This window comes from Ahaetulla prasina, chromosome 8, assembly GCF_028640845.1.
Source record: "Ahaetulla prasina isolate Xishuangbanna chromosome 8, ASM2864084v1, whole genome shotgun sequence".
NCBI lineage: Eukaryota > Metazoa > Chordata > Lepidosauria > Squamata > Colubridae > Ahaetulla > Ahaetulla prasina.
The window spans coordinates 10,439,803-10,460,474 of NC_080546.1; the positions used below are offsets into that span (position 1 = coordinate 10,439,803).

At 45.3% G+C, this 20,672-nt stretch overlaps 1 protein-coding gene across 2 annotated transcripts in view; it reads left to right on the forward strand.

Moving 5' to 3' along the window:
* The window catches only part of SHROOM3 (shroom family member 3), a 261,704-nt gene that overhangs the window by 229,363 nt on the left and 11,669 nt on the right, over positions 1–20,672 (forward strand). For both annotated transcript variants that reach the window (XM_058193382.1, XM_058193381.1), the window contains exons 4-7: positions 1,392–4,710; positions 12,329–12,405; positions 15,010–15,870; positions 19,313–19,792. In XM_058193382.1, the coding sequence (XP_058049365.1) occupies positions 1,392–4,710; positions 12,329–12,405; positions 15,010–15,870; positions 19,313–19,792 (4,737 nt within the window). The remainder of the gene's footprint in view (positions 1–1,391; positions 4,711–12,328; positions 12,406–15,009; positions 15,871–19,312; positions 19,793–20,672) is intronic.

Consider the following 20,672-nt stretch of genomic DNA (forward strand, 5'->3'; position numbering starts at 1 on the left):
CACATTTGAAGGATACCTATTTGTGGGTGGCTGGATTGACGAACCCAGTTCTGTCCTCTTCATAGTAGCAATGACAATTATTTGCGTGTGTGGCTTTTGTGTGTGTGTTCCAGCCTTCTTGAGAAGGGATGTTGCCATTCCGATTTTTTCGCCGGGGTGTGCTCGGAGACAACCTTAGTTCATGATGTCCTGAAATCATTGATGTCAATAATAATGATTGATGATTGATGATAAAGAATCAAGATCACGTGATGTGTTAAGACCACTTTATAAGGCCTTGGTAAGACCACACTTGGAATACTGCAGCCAGTTTTGGTCGCCACGATGTAAAAAACATGTGGAGACTCTAGAAAGAGTGCAGAGAAGAGCAACAAAGAGGATTAGGGGACCGGAGGCTAAAACATATGAAGAACAGTTGCAGGAACTGGGTATGTCTAGTTTAATGAAAAGAAGGACTAGGGGAGACAGGATAGCAGTGTTCCAATATCTCAGGGGCTGCCACAATGAAGAGGGAGTCAAACTATTCTCCAAAGCACCTGAGGGTAGAACAAGAAGCAATGAGTGGAAACTAAGCACGGAGAGAAGCAACTTAGAACTAAGGAGAAATTTGCTGACAGTGAGAACAATTAATCAGTGGAACAACTTGCTTCCAGAAGTTGTGAATGCTCCAACACTGGAAATTTTTAAGAAAATGTTGGATAGCCATTTGTCTGAAATGGTGTAGGGTTTCCTGCCTGGGCAGGGGGTTGGGCTAGAAGACCTCCAAGGTCCCTTCCAACTCTGCCATTCTTAGCCATTTTTCTGCTTATTTACTGACACTCATTCCTTGTTGCCTTCTTTCCCCTCCTGCCTGTTTCATTTCAACAAAGCGGAGAAAACATCTCCAGTCTAGTTGGAATCTCCCCAAAGGCCATTTGCCCTCAGCACTTAAAAAGGAAAAAAAAAAAAGGAGGAGGAGGAGGAGGAGGGAAGACTTAGAAAAGGACAGATTCTCCCCACTTCTCCTGATCTCCCTTCCTCTAATAATGTCTGAATATTTCGGTGATGTTTAGGATGCCTGTGATGAATTTCATGGGTGGAGTTGACTCACAGCCGCCTCCTCCTCCTCCATCTATTCCCCCCCCCCCCGTTTTACAGTGATAAATAAGAGACAAGTGTTGCAATGTCCAAATCGTTCTTTCTAAGAAACCAGGATGACTGCACACTAAGAACAGCGCGAGGCCCAAATATGGCTTTTCGTCCATCCTCTATAAACTAAACATATCCCTCTGTCCCTTTATAAATCCATTCCACTCTCTCTTTCTCTCACTTGCATATTCACGCTAACGAAGTGTTCCCTTCTGTGTTTGTGTTTGTGTGTGTGTCTCTTTCTCGCTCGCTCCTGTCTTCAGTTCCTCCACCAACGACCTCTCCAACTTCGACCATGGCTTTTTAAGAAAAAGTCCCGACCAGTACAGCTCCAGGGGAAGCATGGAGAGTTTGGATCCCCTGCCGGCGGGATACACCCATCCTTCCTGCCATCTTTCGCCGGCCAAGTCCACCAGTAGCATCGACCAACTCGCTCACCTTCACAGCAAGAGGGATTCTGCTTACAGCTCTTTCTCCACCAGCTCCAGCACCCCTGAATATCAGCTGCCTCCCTTCTGTAAGGAGAGGTCCTATTCCATGGAGAACGTCCATTCCCGGGCCAGGCCGCAAGAAGGCGGCATGCGGCAGGCAGACATCAGGTACATTAAGACGGTCTACAATGCCCAGAGAGGCGTTTCAGAGGAATACGAAGTGAAGTCTTCTGCCCTCGTACCCAGCGGGGAGGCCCACCCTAAAGGTTACAGCGCCAGCAGGCCGCACGGCCATCACAAAGGCCCGCAGGCGCGGAATTCGTTGGACAACGAGAGCCAGTATGCGAAGGGGCCTCCCATGCCGCCCACCAGAAGTGACAGCTATGCAGCAACCAGGCACCACGACAGGCCCAGCTCTTGGTCTAGTCACGAACAAAGAAAGGCCTTGAGGACCCATTCCAAAAACGCTTGGCTTCTCCTAGGCCAGGGCACAACACCTCCGGGACAGCTCTCGAAACCGGCATTCCTAGAAGGACAGCTCCATACTGTGATGGAGAGGAGTCCAGAAGGCAGCCCCACCATGAAGCCCAAACAAGGTTACCCCCAAGCTACTCAACCAGGACAGCCACTGCTACCTACCGGGGTTTACCCCGTTCCTTCTCCCGAACCACATTTTGCTCTGGTTCCTCACCCTTCTGCGAACAACAGCGGGCTGGTGTACCCGGTGCTTGCCAAAGAAAGTGGCCACATTCCTCCTTCTCCAGCTTCTTTCCCAACTTCCTACGAAAAGGGCATTTCCTGCAAGCCGCTTCCTGTCGTGGATGAGAACGGAAACCAGAGCATCCCGAGCAAGGCAACCGTCTTCTACCATCCTGAATGTGGACCCTCCGGAGCAGGGAAAAAAAAGATGGACAACGAGACTTCGAAAGTCATCTTGTACAGGACCCATCCACAAGCCTACCCAACCTCTCCGAGACAGGAGGAGGAAGCAGAGCCTAACCCAACATCCTATATAGCACAACCCAACATCCAAGAAAGTGCAAACGATGCCCAATATTTGAACCATGCTTTTCAGCCTTGGTCGTTTCACCTACGGGATGGGATGGCCGAGAACAAAGCCTGCTGCCCGTCAAAGGCGTACAGTTCGGAAGAACAGCAAGAGGACTGGAATGCCAACCTGCGGATAAATGAGTGCGATCCTACTGCACAAAACCAGTGGAATCCCAACAAGGCGAAGCAGTACCTGTTCTCTTCCTTGCAAAATATCCCAGAGAGTACTCAGCTTCAAAACCCCATGGATTTGAAGGAGGCGCAATCAGGCAGGACTTGTTCGGGTGCCAAGTGGCATTTTGTTAACTATGCCAACCAGGAAGAAAAGGATGTTAAAGAGCAGGCCCCAGAATATTGGCAGGACAGAGAATGGCGTGCCACAGAAGATCACCGAGATGCCACTACTAGTGCTGATTATAGCCACGGGACGGAACCAAATTACGAGGAGCCTTCTGCTCCGTTGCTCCCACAGACCTCCGATTTCAGAGCTGACCAGTTCCGATCCGGCAGCAACAACAGCTTTCAACCCCCCTGGTCTGGGAAAAAGGAGTCTAGGAAGACCCGATGTTCTGTGCTAGAGAAGGTCAGCAAGATAGAACGACGAGAACAAGGCCATCAGCGTCCACAGAGCGCAAATAGCTTGAGCCAAAATTCAAAGAAGTCCGGCGCTGAAGATAGCCGACGTAGACATAACTCTCAAGAATATGGTCAATTGCTGGATGAACACGGCAGACCGGCCAGCACAAATAACTCAGACCTGTACCTGAATGTGCTCTACCTAAACGAAAGAAGCACTGGCAAACCAGAAAAGGCCAACCGCTATTCTGCAGAGCAGCAGAGGGCAATCGCGGCGGCTTTGGCAGCGCCGCCAGATCAGCAGAGCACCTACCGCCACGGGGGCTCCAGCAAGGAGCCGCACAAAAAGTCTGGGCAGCTACAAAGGAGCCGAAGTACGTTCCAATTGTTGGATGAACCTGAGAGAGAAGTCTTACAGAAAGTCAGTGCCAAGGAATCACATGGCTCTCAGCGGGATGGCCCCGTTAACAGGACTTACAGGAACAGCATTAAGGATGCCCAGTCGAAAGTTTTGAGGGCCACCTCCTTCAGGCGCAAGGACCTCAACATTAGTCCTGCCTTTGGGAAGGAGGCTCAGAGAAGTACACCACGACCCGCTTCAGCCCACACCGGGATGAGGAGCACGACAGCTTCTCCACATACCCCAAAGGAGAGGCATAGCATCACGCCGACGGAGATAAAGATGGATCCTATCAATAAAGATGGACCTCTGCACATGCACCGTATCGGAGGAAGGAAACGGCTGACTTCTGAGCAGAAGAAGAGGTCTTACTCTGAACCGGAGAAGATGAATGAAATAGGTGTGTCGGATAATGACCTCTCGCCGTCCTCACTTCAGAAGAAGATGCTCCAGTTTGTCTTCCAAGAGAGCACCGTGGCTGACCGACGCAAGATCTTCGAGAAGGAGAACAAAGCTTGTTCCACCATCAATCTCTCCAGGCCGGAGCTGAAGCAGCTGCAACAAAATGCCCTGGCAGATTACATTAAACGCAAAATCGGGAAGCGCCCCTCGTCGGCTTCCCAAGAAAGGGAAGGATCGCAGACCCCATGCCGGCAAACCAATGGCCAAGAGAGTCAGTCTTTGTCCCCGGCGTCTAGCATGAATTCTCTCCAAGACCAGAGCCTATTTCACACGAGGGAAACTCTAGAATGGGCCTCTAGAATGGGGCACGTTTATTCTCCTCTGCCTGGGCTCCATGGCTGCTTTAATCCCGTTGAATTCGAGAACAAGATGGCGGGCCACCCGAATCACGGTAGCAGCAAAAGCTCCACGCCCACTTGGCTGAAAGCAGACGGACGCCCAGATCATAGAGTTAATCCCGAGCTTACGAAAAGCACGCAGACCGATCTTGACATTTGCACCCCGCCGCACCCCGTCCACCAGATCCTGGAGAAAAAGACGCGGCTCACCAAGAAGCCTGGGAAGTCAGCTTCTGCAGAAGACCTCCTGGATCGGACAGAAAGCCAGCCTATGACCATGCACGTCCGATCCAGGTCATCTCCCTCGGCCGATAAAATGTGCCAGGTACGTACAGGTATAGAAGAGATTTCACCAGCTGCTCAGTGTTTGTTCATCTTGCGTCTTTCTTTATTTGCAAAGGCGCCCTGAGGGGTACTTTCTGAGGCTCCACTAAATATTGAGACAATTTAAGAACATTTTTCTTTCTGTCTACTGATTATCCTGTTTCTCCCCAAAATAAGACATCCCCTGATAATAATAAGCCCAATCGGGCTTTTGAGGGCATGGCAATAAGGCCAAGCGTTTATTTTAGTGTTCAAAAAAATATAAGACAGGGTCTTATTTTCGGGGAAACACAATAGTTAGGTAGGGAGAGAGAGAGAGAGATAAATGTATAGATAGGATAGATGATAGATAGATAGATAGATAGATAGATAGATAGATAGATAGATAGATAGATAGATAGATAGATTGATTAGAAAGATGGATAGATGATAATTTAAATAGATGATAGATTGGTTGGATGATGGATGGATGGATTGATAGATGATGGATGGATGGATGAATGGATAGATAGATAGATAGATAGATAGATAGATAGATAGATAGATAGATAGATAGATAGATAGATAGATAGATTAGAAAGATGGATAGATGATAATTTAAATAGATGATAGATTGGATGGATGATGGATGGATGGATTGATAGATGATGGATGGATGGATGGATGGATGGATGGATAGATAGATAGATAGATAGATAGATAGATAGATAGATAGATAGATAGATAGATTAGAAAGATGGATAGATGATAATTTAAATAGATGATAGATTGGATGGATGATGGATGGATGGATTGATAGATGATGGATGGATGAATGGATAGATAGATAGATAGATAGATAGATAGATAGATAGATAGATAGATAGATGATAGATTAGGTAGGAAGATAGATAGACAGATGTACTCTGTTTTCCCAAAATAAGAGATCTCCTGATAATAAGCCCAATCGGGCTTTTGAGTGCATGGCACTTATTTCAGGGTTCAAAAAAATATAAGACAGAGTCTTATTTTCGGGAAAACAGGGTAGCAGCAGCCAATTTTATACAGCCACATTTCCGTAAATCTGGATGGCAAGGTATTTCGGCGCCCCAGAGGTTTCTGATCGTGGGTCTATCTATAAAGATAGACTTCACAACCACAATTTTAGCCCAAATTTTTGTTGCACAGCGAGGCAGTCGTTAAGCCAGTTTGTGTTAATGGCGCAAAAAAAGCATGGCTGCTGACAACGTTGATAAAATGGTCAGGCATTCAGGAAAGAGGAACGTGCAAATATCGATATGCAAATAGGAATTTTAAAAAGAGTTGAGTCAGGTAGTCCTTGACTTACAACAGTTCATTTAGTGACCGTTCAAAGTTTCAGCAGCACTGGAAAAAAGTGACTTATGACCATTTCTTCACTCTCATGACCATCGCAGAGTCCCCAAGGTCACGTGATCAAAATTCAGATGCTCGTCAACCGATTTATGATGGTTGCAGTATCCCGGGGGGTCATGTAAATCACCTTTTGCGACCTTCCTACAAACAAATAATAAGGAAGCCAGGTTCACTTAATAATCACATTCAGAAGTGGGTTTCAGCAGGTTCTGACCAGTTCTGGAGAACCGGTAGCGGAAATTTTGAGTAGTTTGGAGAACCAGTAATAAAATTCTGACTGGCCCCGCCCCCATCTATTCTCTGCCTCCTGAGTCCCAGCTGATTGGGAGGAAATGGGGATTTTGCAGTAACCTTCCCCTGGAGTGGGGAGGGAATGGAGATTTTATAGTATCCTTCCCATGCCACGCCCACCAAGCCATGCCACGCCCGCAGAACTGGTAGTAAAAAAAATTTGAAACCCACCACTGATCACGTTGCTAACTTAACGATTGTGGTGATTCACTTAGCAACTGTGGCAAGAAAGACTGTAAAACAGGGCAAAACTCACTTAACAGCTGTCTCGCCGAAATTTTGGGCTCATTGGCGGTCGTAAGTCAAAGACTACCTGTACAGCTGCCGAAAGTGGGACACAACTAAATAGTTGAAAACAATAGCAATGCTCCCTTGAGTTTCTTAATGCTCCCCCCCCTTTTTTTTTTTTCTTTTCCCTGGAATCTAGCCTTATTTTGTTTTTTTTAAAGAGTAGAAAGAAGAGAAGGCCGAGCACAGATAGGGATAAAAAACAAAGCTTATCTCAATTTTGATAATTTCTGTAAGATTTTTATTTGAGTTGCAGTTTATTTCCCACTGGCCTAGCTTGGACTGCTTCTCCCTCCCGCCCTCTCTCTCTCTCTCTCTCTCTATCTATCTATCTATCTATATATATATATATATATATATATATGTTCATGTATATATATATGTTTTCTGAGGTTTTCACGGGTGTTTGTATGTAGGTCTTTGGTTGTTCTGGTTTTCTCCCGTGTAAAATTGAAAATGTCTTGGCAACGTTTCGACGAAGTCTCATTCGTCATCTTCAGGCTTCAGCTTCGTGCTTCTGGGAGCAATGTGTGATCGCAGCTGTTTCTTCCTTTTAACTGCTAGTGGGGGTTTGAACTGATTGGGTGGGAGCTTGGCTGTGTTCTGATTGGATGGAGGTTTTTTTGTGCTCTGATTGGCTGGGGGTGTGTCCTGTTTGGGTGGGGGCTTGGTTGTGCTCAATTTAGTCTGTGTTGCAGGGGGATTTGAGCTGGTGAGCTGCATAGCTGTTGTTTGGCTTTGTGGTGGTGCTACATCTTCATAGTGGGTGTCAGTCTGCTGCATGTATGGATTGGTATGGATTGAGCTGCGATCACACATTGCTCCCAGAAGCACGAAGCTGAAGCCTGAAGATGACGAATGAGACTTCGTCGAAACGTTGCCAAGACATTTTCAATTTTACACGGGAGAAAACCCGAACAACCAAAGACCTACATATATATATATATATATATATTTTTTCTGAGGTTTTCGCGGGTGTTTGCATGTAGGTCTTTGGTTATTCGGGTTTTCTCCCGCGTAAAATTGGAAGTGTCTTGGCGGCGTTTGACGAAGTCTCATTCGTCATCTTCAGGCTTCAGCTTCGTGAAGCTGAAGCCTGAAGATGACGAATGAGACTTCGTCGAAACGTCGGCAAGACACTTCCAATTTTACGCGGGAGAAAACCCGAATAACCAAAGACCTACATACATACATATATATATATATTTTGCAGGCTTTCCTTAGGGAATATATTTGAGTTTCAGTTTATTTCCCACTGGCCTAGCTTGGATTGCCTGTGTGTGTGTGTGTGTGTGTGTGTGTGTGTGTAGGCTGGCTATAAATTATACAGCTGTGTCACCCAAGGAATTTGTTTAAAGAAGAGAGGAAATTGATAGCTGTGCAATCTCGCCAGCCAATCTGTCTTTGGCCCCGGCATTCCTGCTCTTCAGTTGCAGCTTCTCTTTTAGCCTGTCTTGGCCTGCATGCCTTATGGGTCTCCCGCGTATAAATTGGGGGGGGGGAGAGCGTTGAAAGGGCCCCTCCCTCGCCAGCTGCTGCCTTCCCCACCGACAACAAAACGGAGGGAGGCAGTCTGTATAGCCGAAGTAATCTTTGGACCCAGTAAATTATGACCGGCTGGGATCCCTGTCTCTTCAAAATATGTGATCTTTAGCATCTGGAGAAAAGCCAGTATTTGTGTGCGCGTGTTTTCCCAAGCTCTTTTTTTTTTCTTCCCGTTCTTCCTTTGGGTCTCTGAATTTCTCATACTTGGAAACCCCTGCTGTAGCCAGGGTGATCATTTAAATGCACAGAAAGATCATACCATATCCAGGGGTGGACTCCTGGGGGTTCGGCAGGGTTCGGGCGAACCTCTAGCCAAGGATCACCAGGGTTCGCAAAACCTCAAATCCCACCCCTGGCTGGCCCCTCCCACCCCTCCCAGGATTCTCCACACAGCCACACAGCCCGTTCATCATTCCAGGTAAGTGCAGGGGCCGCGTGGAAGGTCTGGGAGGGCAAATAATGGGCCAACCGTAGGTTCCGGAAGTCTGGAAACGGGCGTGTTTCCGGCCTTCAGAGGGCCTCTGGACCCCAGGGGAAGCAGTTTTCGACCTCCCGGAGGCTCGAGGAAAGCCTCTGGAGTCTGAGGAGGGCGAAAAATGCCCTCCCCCCCGCCACTCTGGTGCAGGCGGCCGACTAGACCATGCCCACCATGGCCACACCCACCCAACAACGGGGCAGCCAACCCGTTGCTAAAGGATCTAAAGCCCACCCCTGTATACCATGATATGTACTGGGAACACCCATCGTATTCCATTTTGGATTAATGAAGGGTGACCTCAGTTATTGTACCTTGTGAGCCGTAGGTTGTGGCTTTGCGTGAGATCTGCCCCCCTGATTGTGAATTATTCAACCCACCGTGATTAAAATAAACTTAAGGGATAGGACAGTGCAGGTAGTCCTCGACTCACGACCACAATGGAGCCCCAAATTTCTTGTCGCTAAATTGTCCAGTGACTTTGGCTCTATTTTACGACCTCTCTCTTGCCACGGCTGTTAAGTGTATCGCTGCAGTTGTTAAGTGTAGCAACACGGTTGTTAAATGAATCAGATTCTCCCCTTGATTTTGCGTGTCAGAAGGTCGCAAAAGAGGATCACGTGACCCCGGGTCACGCCATGAATGCATGCCAGTGGCCACGCGTCTGAATTTTGATCATGTGACCGTGGGGATGTCACGACAGTCCTAAGTGTGGAAAAATGGTTGTAGGTCACTTTTTTTCAGCGTTGTGGTAACTTCGAGAGAGAGAGAGAGAGAATCTGGGAAGCCAGATTCACTTAACAACCAGGTTACTAAGTTAACAACGGAAGCGATTCATTGAACAACGGTGGCAAGAAAGTCTTAAAACGGGGCAAAACTCACTTTTAAGAAGTGTCAGAGATCTTGGGCTCAATTGTGGTCGTACGTCGAGGACAGCCTGTAGTAGACCAAAATCTTTACATTAAACACTTAAAACAGTCGACCTATAAGAAATAACCATCTGCATTTTCCATACGAGGGATTCTTCAGCTGGTACAGGGATAAGAACAGGGTGAAATGCTACTGGTTCGGACCGGTTCGACCGAACCGGTAGCGATGGCGGTGGGTGGTTCAGAGAACTGATAGTGACGGCAGCGCAAGGCTTCGCCCACCCACCCAGTCGTCATTACTTTACCCTCAAAACGACGCTATAGAGCACTGTACACCAGAACAACTAGACACAAGAACAGTTTTTTCCCGAAGGCCATCACTCTGCTAAACAAATAATTCCCTCAACACTGTCAGACTATTTACTGAATCTGCACTACTATTAATCGTTTCATAGTTCCCATCGCCAATCTCTTTCCACTTATGACTGTATGACTATAACTTGTTGCTGGCAATCCTTATGATTTATATTGATATATTGATCATCAATTGTGTTGTAAATGTTGTACCTTGATGTATCTTTTCTTTTATGTACACTGAGAGCATATGCACCAAGACAAATTCCTTGTGTGTCCAATCACACTTGGCCAATAAAAAATTCTATTCTATTCTTCCTGGTTTTTACCAGGAAGTAACCATATTTTTTACCCTCTGCGTGTGCGCAGAAGGGTCCGTGTGCGCACGTGATGAGTGAGCGAAGCGAGCGTCTTCGTGTGGCACATGCACTTCCAAACAGGTAGGGAAGATAAGCAGATTTCACCCCTGGATCAGAAGGCGTTACAGGTGGTGCTTGACTTATGGCTACAACCACTTGCACCACAATTTAGCCCAAGATTATCTATTGCTAAGCAACAGACGTACAACCACTCGTTTAGTGACGGTTCAAAGTTACACCACCACTGAAAAAAGCGACCTATGACCGTTTTTCACAAGATCATGCAAAGTATTTCCCCAGAGTCACGTGATTAGAATTCAGACCCTCCGCCACTGACTCACATTGATGATGGTTGCAATGCCCTGGGGTCACGTGATCCCCTTTTTGCGACCTTCTGACAAGCAAAGTCAGTGGGGAAAAACCAGATTCACTTAACAACCAAGTTACTAACTTAACAGCTGCAGGGATTTACTGAACTACTGTGGGAAGAAAGGATGCAAAATGGGGCAAAACTCACTTAACAACTGTTTGGGGCTCATTTGCGGTCGTAAGTCGAGGCCTACCTGGAAATGCCGCTGTGTTGCTGAGTGCTCATTGTGCGGTCATATTCCTGCTAGGTCATAACCTCAAGTTGTAAAACGAGGACTACCTCACTTAATTTATATCTATCTATGCACTCTAATATCCATTCTTCTTGTCTGCTGAAACATCCCTGGGGCTTGACCTTCCCAATAGCATCCCAATTAAATAATCTTATTTTGATTTTAAGATAGTTAGGAGAATTAATCGCCGGGGGTTTCACATCCTGCCCAACAACTTTATTCCTTGAATTCTCAGATCTAAACTGTGAATACAGGTAATAATTATATGCTTGCGAGGCTCACTCAAATCCACTGGCTTTTCTTAAAGTCAGCCGGAAAACCGACAAGCTGGGTTCAAGACCCGAGCGCCCATGACAGGTTGAGTTCCCGTTACTTGCCTCAGCTCCTGCCCACGGAGCAGTTTGAAAGCATGCAATGCAAGTAGGTAAATAGGTACCAATTCAGTGGGAAGGTCATAGCATTCCATGCACACTGGAGTATAGTCATGCTGGTATAAGTAAAGGAGTTGCCCCAAATGAAGATCAGGTTTAATCTCACCTGGATCCTAAATATTTCAGCTGGTTTCCTTGCTTTTCATCATTCTCAAAACGAACGAAGAAAATATGGATTCTCTTTTTTGCGAGCTTCAGAAAAGTCACCCGGAGACGAAGAAAAAGGATGAGCCAATTGCTGGATGCGTACTTGTGTTTCCGGTTTTTCCAGCAGAAGCAGTGATGGGATTCAAATAATTTAACAACCAGTTCTCCGCCCTAATGACCAGCTGGGTGGGCGTGGCCATGGTGGGTGTGGCCAGGGGGTGTGACAGGCAGCACTCCTGCACCCCCCCTGGGAGCAAAAACTGCACAGCCCCGTTTTGGGCCTAGTAGGCCTCCCTGCATTTACCTAGGAGCCAAAATGAGGCGCATGGGGACTCCGGGGAGGGGAGGGGCCAGCCAGCAATTTAACAACCGGTTTGCCCGAACCGGCTCAAACTGGCTGAATCCCACCACTGAGCAGAAGTTTTAGGCTTTTAATATTTTAATGTGGCAGACAGAAGCGGGTTAGAAAGATAGATGCAGTGATAAGAGTTTTTGCAAAAAAAAATTGGATAATTAGCAAGCATAGGAGACAAAAACAGAAGCAGAAACCGGTTCTTTTCTGTCTGTGAGCACAGAGGCAATTCAGTTATTCTGTCCCTTCCAAAAGGTTATTCTTCCTCTTCCTTCTGTCCACTCGAAGTGCAAGTAGTCCTCGACTTACGACCACAATGGAGCCCAAAATTTCCATGTCGCGTGTTCAAAATTGAGGCACTCAGCAACTGACTGGGACGGTTGCAAATGACAATCACATGAACCTGGGACATTGGAACCGTTATTAAACATGCCAGTTGTCAAAATGCCCAGACGCTATTCATTGAAGTTCTCTCTTACAAAATAATGTGGCTTTTTAATTTGCTTTTAACTTCCCATCTATTCTCCTTAAGGATTTTCAGGGGGAAGACAGTAATCAAATTTCTCATTTTATGAAAGATCCTTTCTACGTACTGGGTGCTACAAGCAGGTAAGCGTGTTTGTATGGGGGTTTGTATGTGTGTGTGTGTGTGTGTGTGTGTGTTTTGCAGGCATGTTAAATGCCTAGAAATGTTATTTCCAAAATCTACAGCTGTAAAAATCAATAAGTTTGCTCCGTAGGTCATTGAGGGTGCCCTTTTCTTCAACGAAAGAGCTCCGTGCAATTCCAAATACTCACCAGCCAAATTGTGCTGGTTTTCATTTCTCATAAATTGGAAGGAAGGAAGGAAGGAAGGAAGGAAGGAAGGAAGGAGAGAGAGAGAGAAAGAAGGAAGAGAGAGAAAGAGACTGAGAGAAAGAAGGAAAGAAGGAAAGAAAGAAGGAAGGAAGGAAGGAAGGAATGAAAGAAGAGGGAGGGAGGGAAAGAGAGAAACAAAAAGAGAGAAAGAAAGAAGGAAGGCAGGGAAGGAAGGAAGGAAGGAAGAAAGCAAAGAAAGGGAGGGAGGAAAAGGAGAAAAGGAAGAAGAAAGAGGGGAAGAAAAAAGAGGGAGGAGAGAGGAAGGAAGGGAAGAGAAAGAAGGAAAGGAGTTAAAGAAAGAAAGAAATAGAAAGGAGGGAGGGAGGAAAAGAGAAAAAGAAAGAGAAGGAAGGAAGGAAGAGAGAAAGAAAAAAAAGAACGAAAGGAGGGAGGGAGGGAAAGAGAAAGAAAGAAGGAAGGCAGGGAAGGAAGGAAAGAAAGGGAGGGAAAGAAGAAAGAAAGAAGAAAGAAAAAGAGGGAAAGAAAGGGAGGTGAGCAAAAGGAAGGAAAGGGAGAGAAAAGAAAGAGAGAGAAAGGAGGGAGGGAGAGAGAAAGAAAGAAAGATAAGGAAGGAAAGAAAGGGAGGGAGGGAAAGAAAGAAAGAAAGAAAGAGGAAAGAGAAAAAGAGGGCGGGAGGGAAGAGAGCGAAACGAAGGAAGGAAAGAAAAATAATTAGGTCTAAGAGAGCATTCAAAGAGATGTTTTTCAAATAGCATCAGGTTGAGTGAAATGCTAGTCCGGCCAGAAGGGTTGTTAGGATTTCTTCCAAAACTTCCCGGTCACCTCCACTGCCACGAACGCCCTCAAATGCTTTACTTCCTCCGCAGCCTCACTGTGAGGCTCCCAGGGATTTCCAGCAACCCCCAAACTTAGCCTGTTGCTAAGCCTTGCAGGCTTCACAGCTGCTTCAACATTCAAAGGGAGGGCGGGTTGCTCGCAACCACATGCTTTGGGAAAGAACTCCCTTCAGATGTTTTGCATAGCCCACATAATGACGGCTCCAGATGGCAGGGAAATCATATGAGAACTATTTCAGAATGCCATATATTAACCTAACATATTTGTGTCATGCTCCCTAACATGGGATCGGGGTATAACTGGGGCCTTGGATTGTGTTGAAAGTTATATGTTTCTGTCCAGTCCAGTGGTAAAATCTGAACTGATTTACTACCGGTTCGCTGGCTGCGCTTGTGCGCTGCGCATTACACACCAAATTCAAGGTGTGTGTATTGCATGCCAAAAGGAGGCATGGGGTAAGCAGAACAGTGCGCAGGGGGGTGATCAGCTGCGCCGAGCAATCTTTTTTTTTTTTTAATCTTTTAAAAGCATTTTTTTTACAATCTATTCGGGCGAATAGGTTGTAAAAAATGCTTTTAAAAGTAAAAAAAAGGGTCTGATGATCACGCAGCTCAGCTGTGATTGTCAGAGCCTTTTCTTAACCTTTTAAAAGCATTTTTTACAACCTATTCGCCAGAAAGGTAAAAAAACAGCTCTGAAGATCACGCAGCTCAGCTGTGATCGTCGGAACCTTTTTTTTAACCTTTTTGAAAGCATTTTTACTTTTAAAATGCTTTTAAAAGTAAAAAACGGCTCTAAAGATCACGCAGCTCAGCTGTGATCGCCGGAGCCTTTCTCTTAACCTTTTAAAAGCATTTTTTACAACCTATTCACCTGAATAGTATTTGGGAGGCCCGCAGAGTGCACCTCCATTTTTGCGAAAAATGGGCCCATTTTGGGCCTCCCAAACCCCCCATGTGTCGCGTTTTTGCCCTCCCCAGCCCCCAGGAGCACTCTGCAGGCCTCCCAAACCCTCTGCAGGCCCCATTTTTGCTAAAAACGGGCCTGTTTTTGGCAAAAATGGGACGTGCGGGGCAGGGTTTCGGGAGGCCAAAAATGGCTCTATTCGGTGTATAAAGTGTGCCTTATACACCGAAAAGTACGGTACCCACGCCATATTATATGACGGGGTCGCCAACCTTGGCAACTTTAAGACTTGTGGACTTCAACTCCCAGAATTCCTCAGCCAGCTTTGCTGGCTGAGGAATTCTGGGAATTGAAGTCCACAAGTCTTAAAGTTGCCAAGGTTGGAGATCCCTGTTATATGACACAGAGAAACAACACAATCTGGTTCGGATGTATATACGTACATGGCGAGAAGAACAAATCTTGCGAGTTTACCAGGCGGGCTTCAGGCTAGTTAACTTCCCTTATCATAGTCGCCTCTGTGGTTATTTTTACAAATTATCCCTGCTTGAATTGGGGAAGGAGTGGGTTGGAATGCTTTTTTTCTCCCCTCTTTTTTTTTTTAATTTTATTTCACTTTGAGAAAACTCTTCTTTTCTTGCTCTCTCCTAGGTCATTCGGCAATAGCAAAAGAGGCCACCTGGAAAAATCGGCGTTCACGCAATACCGTCCTCACCACAGCAGCGAGAATGTGGGTAGCTCGGCGCCACCCACGGAGAGACAGAAGGTCCCTGATATCCTCCGACATCACAGCCGGACATCAGCGTTTGTCTCCCCTTGCCCCGATATGAAGGAGAAGCATTCCGAGGCCAAACAAGGCTTCCGACGGGTCACGCCTTCCAAAACCAGCTATTCTTCCCGCAGTTCTGCATCTTCTACCCCGACCCTTTCAGACTTTTCCACTGCTGGAGAAAATGCCCTCGCGAGGTGGCCGCCCAGAGCTGACAAGGAAGACAATAACAAAGTTCAGAGCCAGGTCCTGGAAAGTGTCAATCACACAAGCAAGGAGCCAACAGAAGAAACAACCTGGAGGTCCAAGTCGACTCTGTCTCAAAGACAAGCCCCAGCTAAAATGAAATGGGCCAGAGAGGACAGCCATCCAAAGAGCTCCACTTCTGTTCAGACATCTGGCCAGAAGGTTTTCCAACAATGGCATGGGATCCCCTCTAAGAATAGTTCTTTCTCTGAGCCAGAATCGCTCTCTAGTCAAGGAAGGTTGTCCCTTCGTATCTCAGAGACCTACCTCCAGATATCCCCACCGCCGTTCTTTCGAGAAGAGGAGGACGATGATGTTTTCATCCATGAAGCCCAGACTCATCCTATGGGTCCTCTATCAGAATATCCGCCACCTCCTGAGAGTCCCATTGATAATCTAGAAGAATTTCCATCGCCACCCCCCAGTGTGGCATTTGAAGAGGATAATCCAGCATCAGATAGCTCTATAAGTCTTGCAGACGAGAAGATAACAACAAGGTATAGGATGTTGCAGTGACTTTTCCCAGTTCTTTCTACCCTTTGGGTGGAATGTGGGTGTTGTGTCGGCGCCCCCCGAGCCGGGCCTCCTGCCAGAAAGTGACTTGGAAAGTGAGGGGGAAGGGCCGTCAGGACTTACCTCGGGAGCACCGGCTTCCCTGGCTCAGCTCCAGGAGCCAGAGGCAGGCCAGGTGGAAGAGATAACGAGGCCTCCCTCCCCTGACTCTTCCCACCCCCCCCAGGCCATGCCTCCAGACCCAGCTGATGGCAATCAGGCCTGGCTGGACTCTAGGTTTCATAGGCAGGAGAGGCGGGAACAACAGAAGCAGGGGTGGGGAAGGCCTAGGAAGTGCTGAGTCATGGAGCCACACCCCACAGGATATAAAGGCAGCAAGAGCTGCTGTGCCTCTTCATAGCAGGCAAATTAACTGCTTAACTAAGAGCTGAAGTACTGTTTGTTCCTGGGTGACTCATCGGCGTTGAGGGAGATAACAGAGTCACTAACAGAGACGTTCGCTATTTTGCTGCCAGAGCTGATAGTGCCGGCTAATTAAGCCATCGCTCAGACGGAGGCGAGGGGGGACAGAACAGTGGGGTCCTTGGTGCTTTCTGAGCTGGATTGTTGTGTTGAAGACGTTTCATTACCCAGCTAGGGAACATCATCAGTGCTGGAAGGGAGTGGGGTTTGTTCTCTTTTATATATTAGTGACTAATCCTGTCAGTGTTGGTGAGACCGTTCTTGGTGGTTCCTTGATTAGGCTGTTCTTTACGGTTGGCTTGTTTATCATGAGATTCAAAGCAACCAAGCTCCGACAGCAATAAGGACCCCACAGTTCAACTCTGAGTTACAAATATTCTCTCGCATAGAATGTGTTCATCCGTCAGAATTACAAACTAATGCATTTAACTTAATTTTTAAGGATCTACTGGTTCTGAACTAAAATGAGCTTCGTCCTCAAAATGACCCTATGAACTCTTTGAGGACAACTATTCTCTAAATTCTTAGATATTTGTCCGGCATTCAGGGGTAGGGTAGAATAGAATAGGGAATAGAGTAGAATAGAAATAGAATAGAATAGAATAAATGAAGTAGAATAGACTAGAACAGAACAGAATCAAATTGAATAAATAGAATAGAATAGAATAGAATAGAATAGAATAGAATAGAATAGAATAGAATAGATGAAGTAGAATAGACTAGAACAGAACAGAATCAAATTGAATAAATAGAATAGAATAGAATAAATGAAGTAGAATAGACTAGAACAGAACAGAATCAAATTGAATAAATAGAATAGAATAGAAATAGAATAGAATAGAATAAATGAAGTAGAATAGACTAGAACAGAACAGAATCAAATTGAATAAATAGAATAGAATAGAATAGAATAGAATAGAATAGAATAGAATAGAATAGAATAGAATAGAATAGAATTTTTTATTGGCCAAGTGTGATTGGACACACAAGGAATTTGTCTTGGTGCATACGCTCTCAGTGTACATAAAAGAAAAGATACGTTCTTCAAGAATCATAAGGTACAACACTTAATGATAGTCATGGGGTACAAATAAGCAATCAAATCATATTAGGAAATAGTCAATATAAATCGTAAGGATACCAGCAACAAGGTTACAGTCATAAGTGGAAGGACATGGGTGATAGGAATGATGAGAAGATTAATAGTAGTGCAGACTTAGTAAATAGTTTGACGGTGTTGAGGAAATTATTTATTTAGCAGAGTGATGGCATTCGGGGAAAAACTGTTCTTGTGTCTAGTTGTTCTGGTGTGCAGTGCTCTATAGCGTCGTTTTGAGAGTAGGAGTTGAAACAGTTTATGTCCAGATGCAAGGGGTCTGTAAAATAATAATAGGAAATAGAATAGAAAATAATAGGGGTAGAGTAGAATAGAATAGAATAGAGTAGAATAGGAATAGAATAGAATAGAATAAATGAAGTAGAATAGACTAGAACAGAACAGAATCAAATTGAATAAATAGAATAGAATAGAATAGAATAGAATAGAATAGAATAGAATAGAATAGAATAGAATAGAATAGAATAGAATAGAATAGAATTTTTTATTGGCCAAGTGTGATTGGGCACACAAGGAATTTGTCTTGGTGCATACGCTCTTAGTGTACATAAAAGAAAAGATACGTTCTTCAAGAATCATAAGGTACAACACTTAATGATAGTCATGGGGTACAAATAAGCAATCAAATCATATTAGGAAATAGTCAATATAAATCGTAAGGATACCAGCAACAAGGTTACAGTCATAAGTGGAAGGACATGGGTTATAGGAATGATGAGAAGATTAATAGTAGTGCAGACTTAGTAAATAGTTTGACAGTGTTGAGGGAATTATTTATTTAGCAGAGTGATGGCATTCAGGGAAAAACTTCTTGTGTCTAGTTGTTCTGGTGTGCAGTGCTCTATAGCGTCGTTTTGAGAGTAGGAGTTGAAACAGTTTATGTCCAGATGCAAGGGGTCTGTAAAATAATAATAGGAAATAGAATAGAAAATAATAGGGGGTAGAGTAGAATAGAATAGAGTGGAGTTGAACAGAACAGAACAGAACAGAATAGAATAGAATAAATGAAGCGGAATAGAATAGAATAAAGTAAAACAACAGAACAGAACAGAACAGAACAGAACAGAATAGAATAGAATAGAATTCTTTATTGGCCAAGTGTGATTTGACACACAAAGAATTTGTCTTTGGTGCATAAGCTCTCAGTATACCTACAAACAACAAAGTAATATACCGTATATACTCGAGTATAAGCCGAGTTTTTCAGCACGTTTTTTGTGCTGAAAACGCCCCTCTTATACGAGTATATACGCTTATCTCAGTTTTTTTTTTCTTTTTCACATTATACGGATGGTGCAAACTTGCGGGCTTAAGCCCTGCCGGTGCAGTGAGAGGCGGGCGGGGAGCCGCCAGCCTTCTCGGCTGAGGAGGAGGCTTTCCTGACCGTAGCTGCCTCATTTCCTCCTCGCATACTGAGTCCCCAGTTTACCCCAGTTTTTGGGGTAAAATTAGACTCGCTCTTTCCGGATCGGCTTATATTCGAGTATATACGGTAATCAGTGTACATACACAAACTACATCTACATACAAACAAGAAACATACATACAAATAACAAGGTAATACAGTCCTACGATACCAACAGAAGAAGATAGTAGAAAAGATGAGAAGGATAATAATAGTTATATTTGGTAGATGGATACCTTCTCTTGAGAGCCGGCAACAGAACTTGGTTTTTAACGTGGGCCAGTGTGCTCACACACACACACACACACACAAATGACAATAAAAGTTATCTCTTATCTTAATACAGCCATACCACATGGGTAAATATCCTTAGACACAAGACAGTACTGTGGTCGTTAGGTTGTGTAAAAACTGTGTTGTTTTTCCTGCCTCGTATGAACAGGAACCTCAACGCTTTCTCCAGGGACTTCACCGTGAGAGAGAAAGCAGGACCAGACTTCCTCAGGACCAACATCTCTCCATCCGTTGGATCTTCAGAACCCAAAGCAACCGGAGTGCCCCCTTCTCCGGAAGCCCAAGAACGCCATGCTGCCATCGAAGGAACGGTTGAGAAGGAACCTTCTCAAGAAGCCGCAACGGCAAACGAGGCCTCCGAGAAGAAGGAGTTCCGCCTCAAGAAGAGTAAAAGGAAAGAGAAAACGCGGGAGGATCTGAAGGAAGAGTCCCTGGCTAAGGAAATCGTGCACAAGGACAAGTCGCTTTCCAGCATCCTGGATCCGGAGTCGAAGATGAAGACCACGATGGACCTCATGGAGGGGATCTTCCCCAGAGGCTCCGGGGTGCTTAAAGAAAGTGCAAAGAAAAGAATAATGCAGAAAAGGATAAAGGATTCTGCCAGTAATTTCTCTCCAGCCGGCAACAAGTAAGTTTCTTTTTTAAGTTTTTTGATTCCATCACAGAATAACAGACTTGGAAGGGATCTTGAAGGTCTTCTAGTCCAGCCCCCTGCTCAGGCAGGAAACCCTAAAGGCTAGGGTTTATCCTGCGGAGTTATAGAACCTGCTTGGTTTTGATTGTAGCAGTCTCTTTGGAACCACGACGTTTATAATTCACTTAATGACTACCATTTTTAAAAAAAGGATATAAAAATGGATCCAGTCACACGGTGATCTGCTTTATGACTGTCATGGCATAACTATAATGAGCAGATTGGATTACGGTCGTAGGTCAAGGACTACCTTGACTATTTACAAAGCCTATGATAAAGGGGTACCTATACCTATCTATAAGGTATATGGTATGGGGTAGATGATTGTTGTTGTTGTTAGTTGCGAAGTCATGTCCAACCCATTGTGACCCCATGGACCACGTTCCTCCAGGCCTTCCTGTTCTCTACCATCCTCTGGAGTCCATTTAAGCTCACACTGACTGGTTCAATGACTCCATCCAGCCACCTCGTTCTCTGTCGTCCCCTTCTTCTTTTGCCCTCAAAAGAAGAGCATTAGGCTCTTCTCCAGTAAGTCCTTCCTTCTCATTAGGTGGCCAAAGGATTTCAGTTTCCTCTTCAGGATCTGGCCTTCTAAAGAGCAGTCAGGGTTGATCTCCTCTAGGACTGACTTGTTTGTTCGCCTTGCAGTCCAAGGGACTCGCAGGAGTCTTCTCCAGCACCAGAGTTCAAAGGCCTCAATTCTTTGGCACTCAGCCTTCCTTATGGTCCAACTTTTACAGCCGTACATTGCAGCGGGGTAGACGATAGGCATGACATAAATATACAGGTGGTCCTTGACTTATGACAACAATTG